Here is a 19,092-nt window from a genome sequence, read left to right on the forward strand (position 1 = left end):
GGACAAAGAAACAATATTCTCTGCTCACCCATAAGGGTCAGTTTTTTAGCTGAGGAAATTTTGGTGATAGGAGAGAGAAAGACATGGACATTAGAAATGAGGTCACAAATGAACTTTTCAAATATCTCATAAATATTTTGGATGCAATAATAATAATAATAGACTAAATAAAAAGAATAACAGTTGCTTCCATCACTTAATATATAAAAAAATGAAAGTTCTACATAGTTTATTTAGATTCCTGAGATGATTTTCAGGGATGATAAGAACACTATGAGAGAGATAGTGAAGCAGAGATAGTGAAGCAATGCACAGTGGTGAGCTGTTTAGTTCAGATCACTGATGCAAGTGTTCTCAGTGTCCTTGAAATCCCATCTGGAAGCTCTATCAAAAGCATGAATATAAGAATCATTATTTAATGACTTTATCCCCCTGGGAAGATGACATTTGTCATATCTTTTGGAAAGAAACCCAACCAAATTAGATAATGAGTCTAATAAACTTAGTCCAGCTTTGCAGACAACTTATCAGCTACTCAATAAGGGTGTTTAATTAAGTACCACTACCTTGGTGATTTAGGACTTTTTCCACATTAATTTCTCATTACAGTATTAAAAAAGAACACTTGAAGCACTTCTTTGTAAGTGCAATGAAATAATCCAAACTTTCTCTGAAGGTAGCTTGTTAGATGTCTGGTAATTCTAGTAAATGTAACTGATGGCTTAAAAGTTTGACTTTCTGGTGATTCTTCACAATACCTCTTTATAGAACTCTTCGAAGTCATCTCAAGTTTTAAACAGGTAATTTTTGATATGTAAAGATTCCAATGTTCATTAGTTTCCTTGTAATGTCTTACTCTTGTTCTAAAAATAATGGTTCACCTTCCTTATAACTTTGTCTTCCAGTCTCAAAAACTCTTAATTATCTCATTGTCCCTTATGATAGTCACCTCTGGCATACAAGAACCTCCCTGAAGAGCATCCTATAAAATATCCTATCACATATTAGTCTGAACAAGTTCATATTCAAAGTTCGTTACATAAAAAGTTCATCATTCATAGGCTCTTCTTGATCCAAAATTTTACTGCCTTCAAGAGGAGGTGCTGAAAGATGTTTCACTACCTCTTGTCAAATCTTCTGGGTTGCACTATACCAGGCTTTGGCAAACTATCTAGTGCCTCTTTCATTAAGGATACTGCATTAGTAATGGTTTAAGAATCCCTCACTCTAGCATCTTCAGAACCTTTGTGAGACTTTCAACTGTTAAATGACATATAATTACTACATCTTCCTGAATGGTTTGACCATACATTAATAAACAAGGTGAAAGTCAAAATGTGGCCAATATTAAAGATTTAGCCTAGAACACATATATATTGGCAAATGGATGTTAAGCACCAAATGGATGCTAAAAATCAACAGGACTTTTGAACTAAAGTTTTCTTTCAAGCACTCTTAAATTTCTCTAAGAAAGCACTGTTCAAACAATTTCTGAATAAGAGCCGAAGTCATCCAGGCTCTTCTGTTTGCATGCCAGTTCAAGAAACATTTGGCTCAGATTCTTTTCCCCTGAGAAGATTTGGGCATACTTTTCTGGAGAACAGCAGTGGTTTCACTATGAGGTCATTTGAACTATTGACACGAAACAGAAATGTCAACCTCTCCGATTTTGCTGAACTCGTGCTCTTCAAAAGGACAAATAGGACTTTTCAAAGACATTAAAAGCATGCACATCCAAGCACCCAAGAATTGTGCAGAGCTGTCCTTTATTCACCCACTGTCTGCAAATATAGCAGATGTAGTATAAGGATTCTATCTTCGGCAATGCTATCACCAATGAATTGTTCTCTAGTTAGTGACACACTGTCAAGTCTCACACCACCCTTTACTTTCAGAAAATAGTTTTCAAGGTCCACTTAAGTACTGGCAAACATGCTTTTAGAATCCCCCCCTTGTAAGGTCACAGACCCCTTGTGAGAAAGGTGTTTCATTATTCTTTCACCTCTCTTCAATCTTTAGGTCATGAGGGGAAAACATCTTAGTCACTGAAAATAATTTCAGCTCTTGTGATACAACCTGTAAGTTCATTAACAGTATACAAACACCCCCAAACTACTTCTTTTAGTAGACACAGACTAATAATGACTTTTCTTTTTCAAAGACATTAACTTTCTTTCCCTTTTGGCGAATATCATTGATCTTATGCTTACTTTACTGACATCCTGTTCAATAGTTACATGGGCAGGAGCCATGTTTCAGCTTTACGACAAATAATACCTTATAAGCTACTTACTAAAGCATACAGAGAACCAAGTGTCACAAAGTGGTAGCATACACCATTTAAGCAACACACTGTATTATGAATGTCACATGGGTAAATGATAATATATTGTGACTTTCATGCACATGGAACTGATCGTGTAGGTGATAACTGGTAGAGAAATAGAGGGAACAAAGGACTTGTCCTTCCTACCTGTGACTCAGTCAGACAACATTGTGGTAACTTGGACTTATTCCTGTATAGTTAACTCAAAATCTTCAGTTACTGAAAAGATATACAGAAGTAAACATACCTATACACTCAAATATCAAAAATAGACATCTTAGAGTTAGGAAGGAATTGTTTTAAATCTACCCTAAATTTTCAGAAAGCAAGTTGTTGTTTTTACAGTCAGTATCATACTCTTGTTATAGTTTCCCTTCATTTAAATCTATAAATCTAGTTTATATGAGAAGCAAACACAGCATGTATATTTTCCGTTATCCCATAGGTAGTCCATCAAACATGATCCTCTGACAAATGGCAACCTCTGAAGTTGTAGATGTAAAGGTCAAGCAAGCCCTGAACAACCAATGCTCCAGAAGCAACTACCCAAGAAAGAAAGTGCAAAGGAAAGAATAAACTGGCCCCTTTTGAATGCCAGGGCACTGATACTTTACTTTTATCCCCTCCTCCTGGGAAGATAGAGCGAAGCCTGGCTTTCTTATTCTTCTCTTCAGGAGCCATGGGGAGTGGTTTGGAGCTGTGGTTGAGTGCTGAAGAATCACGGTTGTTACTGTTCATTCTCAGTGGGGGAGCTGGGGGTTTTTCTTCATTCTCCAAGCTGTCAGACATTTTCAGTTGCAGCTGATTTCACAGCTCCTAAAGGAAAGCAGTAGCAAAGAGGAGGTGAGGGAGGCAAGTGTGGTACACAAGGGGACTCGAGCATCCCGGAAATAGATAGCATTGCTCTCTCATTCATTCGCTCAGATTTCCTGTGCATTTTGAGAGGTTTCTCTTCTGGAGAGAAGAAATTTGCCTCTCCAAAGACTAACAAGACAATTTATCAAAGTTGAGGTAAATGTGGTTATTAGTGACTTTCAATATGCACACACAAATGTGCAAGCTTCCATGATTTTCCCACGGTGAAATTCTACTTTCGATTGTCCATACACAATCTCTAAATGAACAGTTTACAGTCTTTTTCTTTAAAAATGCTATGCTGATGATCATAATGGTCAAGTGGCATAAACTCTTTAGTCTTTTAAACTGACACAGAATTAGATATGGATTGTCAATTGACAACCATGATTTATTAGCTGCTTTAACACTGGCACGCCTTGGTGTCTGCTTCTTACTTCTGTGTATCTGATTTGCACAGTGATTTCTGCTGTTTTGATTATTTAAAAATAGACAATACTTTCTATAAATGACAGTTTTGGGAAAGTTGGTGTATACTCTCCTGGAAGACAATGCCCATCTTTTCCCAAACAAACAACTAAAAATGGCAGGCAGACTGTCATTATGACCAAAGGCAGAGCTCTAGCTCCACAAGGAGACATCATAATTTTATTCTCTGTCATATTTCATGTCCCAGGAAGGTACTTTGGTTGTAAAATCTAGTCTTGGTTTTAGAAATTTATTATTTACTATGAATTTCACTTACTTGGGTACTTATGCCAAAATCTGAGCATATTCATGCTTCATCCAACTCAGAGGATGAAGTGGAAAAAGTATGGCATCTCCAGGGAAATGTTTATGTCCAAGTGTACTCTTATTCTAATTCTAGTGCTCCACTTATAGGATTTAACCCTCACAGGCACAAGTTGGGTCCTAAAAGTGCCTTTGGAATGAATTTATGGTTTGAATATAAGAAAAAAAATCAAACACAGCTACAGTGTAATCACTATAAATTTATCTAGTATTATTTACCACTATTTTAGGAATGTATTAACTCTCCAAATACAACTTACCAGGTCACTCTATGAAAAGGACATTTGCTGTAAGTGAGCTTAAGTACAGAAATAACAAAGGGTATCCTCATTAACTGTTGCAATAAGAAATGGCCTGTCTCTAGGCAGAGGTGGCACACACCTTAACCTCCAGCACTCGGGAGGCAGAGGCAGAGGCAGAGGCAGAGGCAGAGGCAGAGGCAGAGGCAGAGGCAGAGGCAGAGGCAGAGGCAGGAGGCAGCAGAGGCAGAGGCAGAGCAGAGGCAGAGCAGAGAGAGGCAGAGCAGAGGCAGAGGCAGAGGCAGAGGCAGAGGCAGAGGCAGAGGCAGAATCTCTGAGATTGAGGCCAGCCTGGTCTTCAGAGTGAGTTCCAGGACAGCCAGAGTGGTTACACAGAGAAACCCTGTCTCAAAAAACAAGAAAAAAACAAAAACAAATAAATGATTTACCATCATTTCTTTCAGTTTTAGTGGTTACAGTATTTTTATTGTTTTTAACAAAGACTTCTGAATTATATCATATGAAGAGAATTTAAATTTTTACTGTTTTATGAAATCCTGTTCTTAGAAAAATGAATGCAATTGAAAAATAACAAAATAAATGAAATTAGCCAGACTACAAAAGAAGAGTATTATGTTTTCTCTCACATGCAAAATACAGAATAAATAAAATATAATAAAGTAGAAGAGAGATTTAGGACAAGGAAGAGGACCAGAAAGAGGGATGAAAGAAGACAAGAAAGGGGTAAATATGGTCAAAGTGCATTATGTACACGTATTAAATATCATAGTGAAATTATTTTGTATAGTAATATATGGCAATAAAATCTTAAATTAGTTTCCCTATGCTCTAAATTCAGTCAGTATATACAGTCCGTGAAGCCCCACTCTCTTCCTGAGGACTTTTGCCAATTACAGGATGTTGGGGGAAGGACTAGAATTTTCACCAGTGGTATAAACACTTCTAAGTTGTGCTTGCTCTTGTAAATAACTGGCCCCTCACACCCCAGAAAGAGACTTTAATTAAAACCAGTGAGCTACAGGCCAAAAGAAAACATGAAACTAGGCAGACTGGTTGAGAAGAAGCATTTCATCTGGAGCTGGAGAGGAAGGAGAAAGAAGGGATTAATGAGTGGAAAATAACTCAAATTTATTATGTGAATGTAAGAAATGATCAAACAACAGGAAAGGAATAGGTATTGAATAATATCTTTTTTTCCTGCTGGATGCCTGTCAGTTCCAAGTTATTGGTCTGATTATCATTTGCACAGATGTGTTTCATTTTGCTTTGCCAAGCCTTGCATTATCTTAATGAATTAAGACCAATTTTGTATATTTTCAGTAGTCATTATGGTGAAAGCGCCTGGTAATAAATGTCCTGTCATCACCACAAACAACCTAATAAGCCTCATATGTCCTGTATAAGTGAAACTATAGCATGAGGTACAATGAAAAAAATCTAATTATGATGTCAAGGTGAAATAGATGCACACAAGCTAATGGAACTAGTAATTATTGTAACACACGTGTGAAAACAGGGCTAATGAACTACATTCTCTTTTGCATTTAGACCTTTGGTCCTTCTAAATTTACTCTTCTCCAGAAAAGATTGACTTCACCAGTGGCATTATATTTTACTGGCCCACCTCACAGTTTCCTTATAGCCACTGGGAAGAATTTGATTTGAGACTATTCTGAGCTCCATACTAATGTCTAAATGTGAAGTTATCATTACAAAAATCTCAGATTTGCAACATCTAGCTTGATTTAAAAAAAAGCTAAATATGAAAGTTACTGGGCAGGACCTGAGTATTTAAATAGCAATACCAAGAGAAATTTCTGGAAAGTTGTGTCCCACATAGATAAAGAGCTACAATTTTCCAGATGGCACACATTTTCTGATGACATATTACTTAACTTGATATGACAGAAGCCAGAGACAAGCATGTCCTCTTTAGAACAAATCTGATCTTGCATAACAAGGCAAGAGTCTAGGACAACAAGGGTTCTAGGGCAACTACGTAATTTAAAATACTGTGCTCCTTTGTTCTTAAGAAATAGGTGTGGCTTCCACACCTATTTACACATTCCTAATTACACTATGTAAACAAGGAAGCATGCACTGTTTCTTTTTGGGCTACCTGATGACCCTGATGCTATCTGGCCAGGTCTTTTTTTGGGGGGGTTGAGTATTAAGGACTACTTGTGATACAGAACTCAAGCAAAACTCTTCTATGCTGTCTTAAAAACCTTCAGCTCAAATTTCAAAAACATTGACACAGTGTGATGTCCCAGGCACTCTGCAGACAACTGAGTTTCTGTGGACAACTTTCTATTCCTCAACAAACTGTAGTGGTTTTAGATTCATTAGCCTCATGGGGGTTCATCAGAAGGAGTGGAATAACCCTTTATGGAGATGAATGAACATGAGACTGAAAAATGGACATCCAGTTCCACACTGGGAATATAAAGCATGATCTAAATACTCTTCATTTGTGCAAACTTCACAGATTTTAATTTTCTTTGAATTATCTTGATACTACTTCAACTCTTTGTCAAGTTTTATAAAGTACAAACAAAAATTATCATCTTGATATGGTTAACCCACCTTCAAAGTAAGTGCTTCAATTTGCAAACAGTGGGAAGGGGAGGCATTCACAAGGAAGTCTTGCTGTTAATGTATTTTTCCCAAGTGAGAGCTGTCTTGTACTCTTCCATAAATGAAGAAAGAGGGAATCTTATTATGTTACGATTGTAAAGAATACCAATTTACTAAGTCAGGTCCTCTTCTGAGAGAGCTTTCTACAAAGGACACTATTAATGAATGGATCACTGCTTCAATCTGCCTATGATGTCATTATTTCCAAGATCTTAAAAGAGACTATTTTGTTTGGGATGGCTGTAGGCTCCATTTCAAGTATTATACAAAAGCACTATTATTCTCTAGGAGCCCAATAAAAACACTGTTTAGTCTTGAGTTAACTGTTGTTTTTCACTTCTACAACAGAAACTTCCAAGTAAGTGGCACTTTAGATCTAGCCACAGGCCATTCGTTTCACTTTTAGATACTGGTCCTTAGCATTGTGGAAAACTAGCTAACACTAGTTTACAAACAACCACAATTTATATCTGTTCATAACTTGATTACATAGCTACTACATTTTTCACAAAGTATTCAAATTTTCGTTTGGATGCTACGTATTTTTGAGCCAGCCCTTGGGAGTTAGTGCTGACATAGGCTCTGCAATTGCAATTGGAATGCATTTATTATAAAAATATTTTATTTTGCTATGACCAAGGATCTTTAACAGCCTATTTTAAAACTACTAGGATACAATTGTTTTTCCTGTCTTTTCCTCTCTCCTTTCAGTCTAATCCACAGTGTGAGGGTATGTGTACATGGGTGACTAAATGAATACGCATAGCTCCTTACTGACTTGCCTCTTGACAAAGAACCTTGCTGCAAAGCATTTTGGGAGGAAAAATGAAGCAGGGAAACTATAGATGTAACAATTAGAAATTTTCAACCACTCTCACTATTTTCTCATTTTTCCAACATGCATTCTCCTGATACGCAGTACCAGAATAAACTCTCAGGAGGCTAGAAAAGAAAGCCATCAACTTGCACAGATCTAAAAGTCAAGGTCAAAGAACAGTAATCAACTGTATACTAGAAAACATGATCAAAATTCATACTGTGACATGTATGCTGAACTGGATGCAGCCATTAATTAGAGGTGCTGTATAGCAAGTATATGGAGGAGGAAATGCCAGAAATTCTGGTCCTACAAATTACATGACATAAACAAATGAATTAAATATTTTAAACAGATATCATGAGAGACATATATAGAAATAAACAAATGTCTGTGTACTTTCAAAACTGATGGAATTATTTACTTGCATATTTTTGTCAACAAAACAAATATATTGTCTGCCTTTCAACCAAAAGCACAGCCTAGCAGATGCACAGCCACAATCAAATGAAAGCCCCCAAATCAGCAGCAACACAAGGCTATTATTAGACATTGATGATCACACAAACATTGTGTGAAATTCTATGTGTATGAAACTAGAGGATACACCACAAGACTGGGATGGAGCCTAGAGGAAATACCCAGGGTAAACCATAATGTTTCTGATATATATATCAGAATCATAATGTTTCATATATATATATATATATATATATATATATATATATATATATATATGAAAATAGAATAGAATAATGTTAACGAAACTGTGATGACAGAGTTATAATACTCATTTGACACAAGGACATATGAAAGAATATGGACTTTAGGATTGCAGAGACATAGTAGGCTTGCAGCAAAATCCTATTAAAACATGAGTTCTGGAAGCTCTTTGGTGGGGGAGGTTCCATGTAAAAAGAATTAGTGCTATAGATCGTGTATTAAAATTTTAATGACACCCTTTAGACTTCAAAGTATTGAATAAGTATAGATTTAAAGTCATCATATATCTCTTTAGATAACTGTATCAGTACAGAGCCATATTTTGTAAATGGGATTGCTGCCTTTATTGAAATGGTATATACACTACTTGTGCTTTTGTGATAGGAAAGGGGATTCAAGAATTAACACTTGTTGTCTTTTTTCTATTCTCCCTTGTACCTGAAACACACACTTTCAAGATGGCCATGCAAATGTTTAAAGCATATCCTGTAATGGGAAACAAAGCACATCTTGGTAACTAGCCTAGGCCAACATCAAAACCACACTATATGGCATGCATTATTAGCAAATGAACTTACCTAGTTCAAAAATCATGACTGACAATGTGAGAAAATATAGTAGATGATTTATAAGTTGTCTCCTTCTTCCCCACCACCAAAAGAAAACAAGAAAGAAAGAAAAAGAAGGAAAAGTCATGTAGCCTTTCATAAAGGTACAAAATCTTATGAAAAAAAGTATTATATATTACTTTGTATTTCTATAGCAACTTGTATCTGAATATTTCTAGATATGTTTCAGACATTAATCCCTATGTTATGTCAAACATATATTTTATAGTAAAGACAATGAGCCAAATCGAAGTCTCTAAGATAATCTGGGATCATACTGATACTCAGACTAAGTGAACAAGGTAGCGCTCATCCATTAACCATAGGCAACTACATAGGCCTAACAGGATTTTTATCATCTTTGTCTCAAGCTGCATGGGGCCATTATGCATGCCATTCTCTCTCAGTAGATCATAAGCTCCATGAGGGTAGGAGCCCCTCTCTCATAAATGCATGCTTTCATATTACCTAGTACCATGTATTGTTCCCAACAAGCATTGTATTTGAGATGACTAAGTGGAGCACTATACATTCTAGGCATTAGTTTCAGCTTTGAGTAGGTTTTCATAATGTTACATAAGTATGCATTGCTACTTATAGCAAGTCTGAACAAAGAAGCCTACTTGCAAATACTAGCACTGGTCTAACTGCAAAGCAGATGGGCATCATTCAAAAGGCAACTAGCATCTGGTTAACATCATCTCATTTTTAAAATATACAAGTTTGTAATTTCTAAAAAGCTTCCATGCTCTGCTCTGGTTTGGGTCTCACATCAACACAGTGAAGAAGGTATTACCATCCCCATGCCCTTCATGAAGAATGTACAGAGTGCAGGTTAAGTGACAAAATAAGTTAAAGTACCAAGTCTAGGATACCTTAAACTCCTAAACTCTTGGCAATTCCCTTTTAACAGCACACTACAACAGTATGATATATATCCAAGTAAGCAGAAAGATGCACACCCTTCTCTTATACACGCTTTATACCTCTTCATATAGCAAGAGAAAAAGTATAGCCTTTTCATAGCAACTCACTTCAGGCTGGTACTTACTGATTTCATTTGCTTCTCCCATCCAAAGGCCCAAAGCTATTCAGTTTATTGCTAGAACTCCAAAAGGTTTTGTTGACTGATTGTACCAGTTCTTAGATGGCCTTGTTTTGGAGCTTGTCTCTTCAGGGAGCACTCACCAAGAGAACTCTGCTATCAGAGACAGGGGTGTGCTGTTTCAGAGAGCCTCGCCAGGGAGATACCATTACAGTGGATAATGGAGGGAAGCCATTTGTAAGATCATTTGATCAGGAGGAGCTGAGCTACTTGTTAGGCAGGAGATTTGCAAAAGCAGCCGGACAAGCAAGGGAGGCACTAGCTCCTTTTACAGCCGTCTAGTTTCAATGTGAGATTATGCAAGAGATAGCTCACTGATGACATACATACAAGCACACTCACATAGAAAACATTCATGTTCTCTTTCATTCACACACGCAAATGAGTTCAGCTGTACAGTAGTCCTGTTCCCTGCTAACATTCTTATGACAGACTTCCATTGTTTTCATCAGGAACCTGGCATTGAGGCCAAGAAATCAGCAGATTATAGTTACAGATCTCAGTGTCAGGCTGTTAAAAAGGAAATCAGTAGGTATACCTCCAGCATCTGGACCTCATATCTGCATAGATTACAAGGGACAAAATGTTGTTTTTCAAATGACTTCTTAAGCCTCTAAATAAATGCAGCACCATTCTTTATTATTTATTATATATGCTGCATGAGCTAATGCCAAGAAAGCACTAATGATTGTCTGGTGTGTATTTATATTTACAGACTAATGCATCATTACACACTTCATCTTTTTATTGCCAGTGCCAACATACCTCAGATAAAGTAAGAAACATGAAGTACAAAGGCAGAGATATTTTTAAGCAAGAAAGAAGAGAAATAATTACACCAAAGGATACCTCAAAGGAATAGGTGGGGAAAATAAATGGAAAGCAAAATTCAGTAATAAAACATTTCCGGGTTCTCAAATAGAAAATGTAATATCCTTGGAAACATTCAGATGGAACAAATTAGATGCAGACTAATAGCCCTAGGGAGCAGGGTGTGGTGAGTCAATGTCTTGGGTCTCCAACTTTCTAGCTGCTCCCTTTTACTATGCATGGATTATAATTATCCACCACAGTGAAACATCAACACATTTTCTTAAATTTAAGCTCAGAATTTCAATTGCTTAATTTCCTAGGGCTTTTTTGCATAACATTGAAATGCCTGGGTGCTGCATATCAACCTGTGACTCACAGCTCATTATCTTAGCTCCTTCTTGTGCTCCTAGTTTCCCAGAATGGCTGGCTCTGTGTAAGGTAGATGTCCAAGCATGTCTGAAGAGAGCTATATTGCAGCAGTTGAGGTCTGCTATTATTTCTAAACCAAGAACTCAGATCAACTTAGCAAGCCTATATTTCAGCCAAGTGATTTCCTATCAAATTTGGGGGTAAATGAGTTTGAGCTATCTGTTGGAGCCCACTCCCTATGGTGGGATACTATGCTCAGCCTTAATGCATGGGAGAGGGGTCTGCTCCTGCCCTACCTATTGTGCCAGACTATGTTGACTCCTCATGGGAGCCCTTATCTGTGAAGAGGAGTGGATTGGGGCTGGGCCAGGGTGGGGAAGTGAGGGACAGGCAGGGGGGGAGAGGGAACTGTAGTTAGAATGTAAAATGAAATTTAAAAGAATAAATATGTTTTAACAAGACTTTGAGCTAGCACAAAATATAGCAAGTCTACCCCTTAGCTTTCTGTGTTTTAGTCAAATTTTAAATATCCATCCACAATTTTAAAAGGATAAGCATGTGTTCCAGAGTCTTATTTGAGAGATATTAGAAAATATGAAATAATATCTATTAAAAAAAGGTTCCCTCTGGAGAGATGGTTCAGTAGTTAAGCACACTTGCTGTTCTTGTAGAGGACTGGGGTTCAGTGTCCACTATTCATATGACAGTTGACAATCATCCATAACTCCAGTTCTAGGGAATTCATCAGACAAAACACAGATACAAATAAAATAAATCTAAAATGAAAACATTTTTTTAAAAAATTTCCCTAAAATACTGGAAGAAGAATGGGAGGTGACAAAACTTAATTTTCATTTATCTCACTTCAAAAATAGTCATACATAAACATCTACTTGGCCACCGCCCTGCTTAGAAATTCCTAATCTTTGCTGCCCTCTCTCAAACTATCACCACCAATGACAAGTGTCTTATTTTTTTTTCAAAAATTGGCCAAGCCTGGCATAGTGGTGCACTCATGCAATCCCAGCAACTGAGAATAATGGGTAACAAGAGTTCAAGACCAGCCAACACTACATAAGACCCTGTCTCAAAACTACAAAAACAACACAAACAAACAAAATAGGCCATGGGTTTCAGAAAGCATCATAAGCCATGCAAAATAATTATTTAGAAACAAAGATCCTAACCTGAATGGGAACTTTACAATTGATACTGTTGGGCTCTCTACAGCCTTCCCACAGCTAACATAGGCTCTTCAGTGGCAAATTGTGAGATCAAACAAGGTCCTTGGTCTCCTTGCTCTCCGTCTCTCTACTACTTAATTACAGAAGCCACTGTCCACTTATAGAAGATATGACTTGTGCTGGGTTCCTGTTAGAGCAGATCCTTCCTGCTGCACATAATCATCTTTCTTTCCCCAGTGTCCACACACATACCAAGAGGACACTGCTATGTACTTTTCTATGGCCCCAACAAGGCCAGGCCTGTCACTCATCTCAAAGGAAAAAGAAATGGCATTTGGTGGGGAAAATTGCAGATGAAAGAGAAACAGAGTTTAGAGTGAAGAACCAGAGTCAGTAGGCTGAGGAGAAACCATCGAGGAGTTTCCAAATTAGTCCTTTGGAAACATCAGCTATGGCTTGCAATATATAATGACAAGTGTATTGGGGATAAGGAGAAGGAATCTGGTGCTTCATAATAAATATACAAATCTCCATGAAATGATGTTCATCTTAGAATAGCCCAACTCCTTTGAAAGTGAACCTAGCAACTTCTCTATGGCATATCACTCAAAATGTTGCAAACAACCACTAGATAGATAGATAGATAGATAGGCTTATGTCCTTGAGCAGATCACCTAGGAATGCCCCATACCTTTGTCTGCACAGCTTAATAAGGATCTATAAGTTATGCTGATGCATACAGGGAAAGAGAGAATCTTAAACCATTGCCTTTAACAGTAAAACACACCAGTTAGTGCTTTATTTTTGTTACTCTGAGGTTGACTTTCATTTCAGGAAAACTTTGGACAAAAACAGACTTACTACCCTTTGAGGAGCTAAATATTATGACTTTGCTTTTAAGGACTGACCCCTAAGCAACCCATCTGTATAGACTCTAATCCATTTAACAAATCTTTATAAGTACTGTGTTCCAGGTATCATGCCAGGTGATAAGCATAAACATACAAATAAGTGGTCCAAAGTGAAGTTGGTAGTCTCAACAATGGCTGCATATTATCCTTAAACACATACAAGCTGTATAGATAGCAATATAACTACGAAGAAAATAATAGCATATAGATATTAGATATTGAATTTAAAAGCCACAGTCCCCACATATACCCCCATTCATGTCACCAACATTCACATGTCTATGGTATGGCATTGGATATAGGGAGAATATAGAGATGGATCAAGACCAGTCCTTGTCTTCAAGGAAAACAGACAGTAGGAACACAGTGTAATACAATCCAGGTAGGCATAAGATGCTTCAGAAGGATAAAAAAGGGAGCATGGTTAATATCCCCAAAGGAGTCAAGGGGATGGATAGTGTATGATGAGTGTGTAAGTGTTCACCAGAATTTGAAAAGTGGGAATCAACATGTACATGAGTACATTAGCTTATATTTTCTCTGCCTTGTGTCCTTGTTTCTACTGATTTGAAGGATGCTAGTGCTGCATGAGGAAAAAAAAAGAGATATTAAACTGTGTAGACGGCAGTATTTGTAAGTCTAAGAGTCAAGACTCTGGTTCCCGATCAGCTACAAAAGAAGAGGCCAATAAGGTCTGACACAAAACCTTTCAGTGCTGAATACATATATATGAGCAGGGCAGGCATCTGGGAAATGTTATTAACAATACTTAGAAAAATAAACTATTCCTTTGTGTTACTTTTAAAATTTAAGTTATGCTGTCTTGTGTGGCTTTCATTGTGAGGTTGCTTTTTAGTTAGTAGATCTTTTTATGAGCCTGAAAAAAATTATCTCTAAGGAGAGAAAACAGATTGATTGCATCTCTATTTCCGGATTATTCTACAATGCTTAGGAAATCATTAAATATTCACAAATCTATTCATTCATTCAGCATTTCCACCATGTCTGTTCTATGCCCAGACACACAGAGAATACTGAAGAAGAAGAAGAAAAGGAGAAAATGGTTAGCTAAAACTCCCTAGATGAGCAAGGAATAGCATTGGCCCTTGAAGAGACATAAAAGGGCAATTATGACAGTTTACTTCAAAGATGAAAACAGGCTGATATTGAAGGAGAAAGGGTGAGGTTGAAGAAAGAAGCTTTACAGAGGAAGTATATTTGAACTGAATTAGGGAGAGCAAGTAACCAGATCAAAGGAAAGACATGTTCCAGGCACAACAAACAGTATGTGTTAATGTCCAGGGGAGATCAGAGAAAGAAGAGGACACGTAATGTAGAGAGAAATTAAGAAAGGTCTCATATGTCTATTTGGTTTGACCTCTTTCTGCCTACACAAAGATGTTTCAAGTAGTGGAATAACACAATTAGCTTGCAGTTTAAAACCAATACACAGGTGACAATGTGGCAGATATCTAATTGAAGGCAGGACTTTTATTTCCAAGTAGTAAAAATGATAAGCCAGGGGATAAGAAACACAGGTAACACTGAAAAAGGAAGGGAAGAGATACGAGATTCCAGCAGAGAAGAGCACCGATTCTGAAAATTGACAGATGATAGTAGTGATGCCAGGCCTGGTGGGATATAAATATTAAAAATTGTTTAAAAAATAAGTCACAGACTTTTTTGTATCCCCATGCCACCAACATCCTGGTGCCCAAATGGAATCTGAACAGATATGTATTGCCATTCCAGGAGGTACACAAAAGAACATGGGAGGCCTCCTTGCTTTATAGCCATGAGGTTATGTTGATGAGTCCAACTAGAACTGTGTTGCAACTTTCAGATTTGTGAAATGAGAATAATAAACTAGCTTAGATGGTGGGAAATGAAATATTGAATTTGGTATGATGATAACACATGCAATTACACTAGTGTTTCTCTGCATGGCAGCCACTGGACTATCAGCAATAACTGTACTCTAAAGAATAACAAATTGTTCTCAAATTTTTTGGTCAGTAGGATATCAATCACTTTTAATGAGTTTTAAAGAAAATGCATGTAAATTTTTACATAGGCTCTTCCAAAAAATACAAAAATTCTAGAAAGACACAAACAGATCTCAAATACACAATGATAGGAGGACAAAAACAGTGACACATTGGAAATCTCAGTAAAAGTGAATCTAGAAATGTCTATGGAGAGCAAGACAAATGTTTAAGCGTCTTGCTCTTGAAATCACAAGTAAGAACAAGTTGAAGCAACTACAATTCAAGATAGAAAAAAAAGATATCTTTAGCTACATGTCTTCTTAGTAGAGATAACATTAAAACAATAACAATGGAAGCTTAGTTGTGACACACTGGTTTGGCTTGTGTAATTAAAGCAAGAGCAGCTGGACATATGGACTCAAAATTTTATCTTGGAGGACATTAATATGAAGATATGTTTAACTGCCCGGAAAGTGAATAGAGTAAAAGAAAAATGAAGACCTCTGGGAAACAACAATGTTGAGGATCTGGAAGAAGGAGAGGAGCCAGGGATCACAAAGAAAAGAAGTCACAAAGGTGAATTGTATGAGGCCATAGAAACTAAGATGAGAATGCTTGAAGTGGAATGTATTGATCATGATGCAAAGTTATAGACAGGCCGGAAATGTTCCTTCTGTCCCCGAGCTTTTCTATGTAGTCAACCTAACTTGCTCTCTTGTTATTTTCACATTAGAAGCAAAATGCCCAAGTACTATCACAGGTCTATGGATACACTTAGATATATTTTGAGAATTCTAACACTACAGTCTGTTGAAACTGGAACAACATGAAAGAAAGCTCATATTATACCTCAGGAAGTATTCTTCTTGGTGGTAGATATTACCAATGTAGCTATTAATACTCTGCCGGGTTCTGAAGCATACTCTAATGAAGTCACATTGATTGCAGTCTTGGCATTGTGCTGGGCATTGTGTAAGGTACACAGTAGGTTTCAGGTAACAGATAAACCATGGTTCACATTTAGATATTTTTTCCATATGAAGGAATAGCTTCTGTTCAAGTAGTTCCCATTTAGTTACTATAGCCCCATAATATTTTTCTACGTGAAAATGCAAATATTCATTCTGGCCTGGAGCCTGCTCAGCCTACACTGCTGGTGGTTATCTGTGTATCGATTGGCTCCTCTGCCAATCGATGGATTTATATGGAAAGGGGAACTACTTCATCAGAAGCGTGTGAAGACTTCATATTCTACATGTGGACTGTGCTTTTAAATAATCAAAGACATCCTACTAATAAACTGTTTACCATCACTGCTGCATAATTCCCAAGCTATAAATATAATTATCATTTCCTGAGATCTTATCATATCCTAGGTATTCTGCTAAAAGTTGCTCACATACAAGTTCACTTAACTTGTTTCTATGAGGCTTTAGCATTATTTCTATCTCAAAAATGAAGAAATTGACATTCAGAAACATTAACTCACTCGTCAAAGGTCCTAGATCTAGCAAACTAAGGACAGAGACTTTACAGCCTCCTGTGTGACTCTGAAGCCTATGTTCTGGTTTTTATTTTGTGTTCTCTTTTACATGCACTGGAGGTTCAACCCGGGGGTTCATGAATGCTAAGCAAGCACCCTACCATTGAGTTATGTCTCAATTCTGTATGTTCTTGTTTATACCTCTTAGCCACATAAAGTTTCAAATGGTTTGGTTATTCTCAGCTAACCACTCACTTTGCTTGGTCATGAATGTCCTTACAGTTTCAAATTAAGTAAACTGTGCTTCCACTGTGGTATTTGAGACCAAACCTTAGAAAAGAGCCAATCTGTTATGCATAAAGGAGATATTCAACATTAGAGTCAGGAGCAGAAGTGTGCTGACTGTCGTCCCTACCAGCATTAAGGGTTCTTCTACATTCCCTCGTCACTTTCGGTAACAGCTAATGAAGGCTCCATTATTGAGGGCTTGACAGATTGCTAGGAAGCATTTATATCACTATATCATATGCACATGAACAAGAAACACTGATGAAATGGCATGATAAACATGCCCTAGTGATACAGGAATTGAGGAAACTAAAGGGTAGTCATGTTTGTTCAATTGTCTCCTTGAGTAGGCATAACACTGACAGCTAGCTTTTCACTAAACTCACATAAAAGATTCAAACTGTGTCAAGTAAGCCCTGTGAACAGTCCGGCTGCAAAGGCTTTGGCTCCACACCATTTTCTACTGTCTGGGAGCTCTCTCCCTTTGATGGTGCCTCTCGCAGGCAGTGAAGAGATAATAATAGGATCCACCACCTGTATGTTTACTATTGGGCAGACATCAAACTGTTTCCTTAATATATCTCATTTCATCCGCATAAGAAATCCATTTTACAGATAAAGACACTGAGTCTTAGGAGGGGAGTTAGTACTCAAACTAGGTCACACAGCTAGAAATTGGCTAAACAAGGGTCCACATGCTTGTCTTACTCCTGAGTTGGTGCTCCTAATGCCTTTATCATATATATAGAAACTGATTTTGAGGTATAAACTATCCTGCACATCCTGCAGAGTCAATCTTCTTACTTAGTATTTTTCATTAGATTGATGTGAATCCAGGCTGGTGGATAGTTTTCTTCCTTAAAACTTCAGCTCATTCCATAAATTATATAAATTGCCTACGATGAGTTTCAGGTACCAACAATAAACTATCAAATATAAAATTGCCAGACTGTTTCTCAAAAGCTGTCTCCAATGGAGGCGGTGGCTTAATCTTGATTAAGTGCAATGTTCCCATTAAGGCTTGTAGCTCTTTCTCTAACTTAGGCTCAGTGACACAGTACTCTGTTACACAATCTTTGGGAAAGATGGCACAGCCCAGTGTTGAGCAAGATGTCTATGAGAAAGTTTACTTTGGCAAGTGGCTTCTTTGACTCCTTCCTTCAGTTCCCAACCATTTGTGGGCCTTTAAGTCCTTTGAACCTGAAGACCACTAGATGATACAATAAAAATACCTCTGATGTCAAGCTTCAAGACTGTTGTCTTTTTATGACTGTTCCATAGACTTTATCTTTTCCCACATAAAGAAAAAAATAACTCAAAGGCACAGTATGTGTCTTTCACCCATTTGAATTTCTCTCTGGGCCTGACACCATGGAGACCCAGAAGATCCTCTGATCTGGTATACATGCCATCAGAATTCTAAGATGAGGAAGATGGAGAGGCTAGATCTGTACTGACAACATGCTACTGCCTACCTTCTCCCTTTAGATCTTCAATTGGGTCACAAAAGTAGTTCCTCTAGGCCTAGCCTTCTGCCAGAGTAGGGATTTAAAAAAATACTATGATGGAGTTACTGCTATCAAAGCCATTGATAGCTTGAATAATGTTCCTGAATGAAGGTTTTTCTTTATGGTATGCTACAGAGATATTATTTCACACTCACTTGTGTTCTACATCATATCAAGTAGTGATACAGACGTTACTTCACACTCACTTGTGATCCAGAGAAACTCCAGTGGAGGAAGCCAGGCACCAGAAAGATTACTGCAGAGTGCTCATATGGTTTAAATCTCTAGATCCAAGTGCAGATTGCACTCACTCCACTCCTGGGCTTGTGCTTCTTTTGACTCTCTTGTAGGAAAAGCTGCAGTCTGTCTGGAGTGCAAGGGACTGCCATCAGCTTATCTTTACCTACGCCTACAGAGAAATCTCC

The 19,092-nt window shown here is 37.5% G+C and overlaps 1 protein-coding gene across 12 annotated transcripts in view; it reads right to left on the bottom strand.

The window, feature by feature from the left end:
* Pak3 (p21 (RAC1) activated kinase 3) overlaps window positions 1-19,092 on the bottom strand; it is a 256,170-nt gene that overhangs the window by 76,201 nt on the left and 160,877 nt on the right. For 11 of the 12 annotated variants that reach the window (XM_035449835.1, XM_035449834.1, XM_035449830.1 and 8 more), the window contains one exon: window positions 2,941-3,142. In XM_035449835.1, coding sequence (XP_035305726.1) covers window positions 2,941-3,115 — 175 coding nt within the window. In that variant the 5' untranslated portion in view covers window positions 3,116-3,142. Of the gene's footprint in view, window positions 1-2,940; window positions 3,143-10,069; window positions 10,165-19,092 lie in introns of those variants that run through there. The other variant, XM_027433652.2, reaches the window with a different exon arrangement.

The sequence above is a fragment of the Cricetulus griseus genome, chromosome X, assembly GCF_003668045.3.
Source record: "Cricetulus griseus strain 17A/GY chromosome X, alternate assembly CriGri-PICRH-1.0, whole genome shotgun sequence".
In the NCBI taxonomy this organism is placed as follows: Eukaryota; Metazoa; Chordata; class Mammalia; order Rodentia; family Cricetidae; genus Cricetulus; species Cricetulus griseus.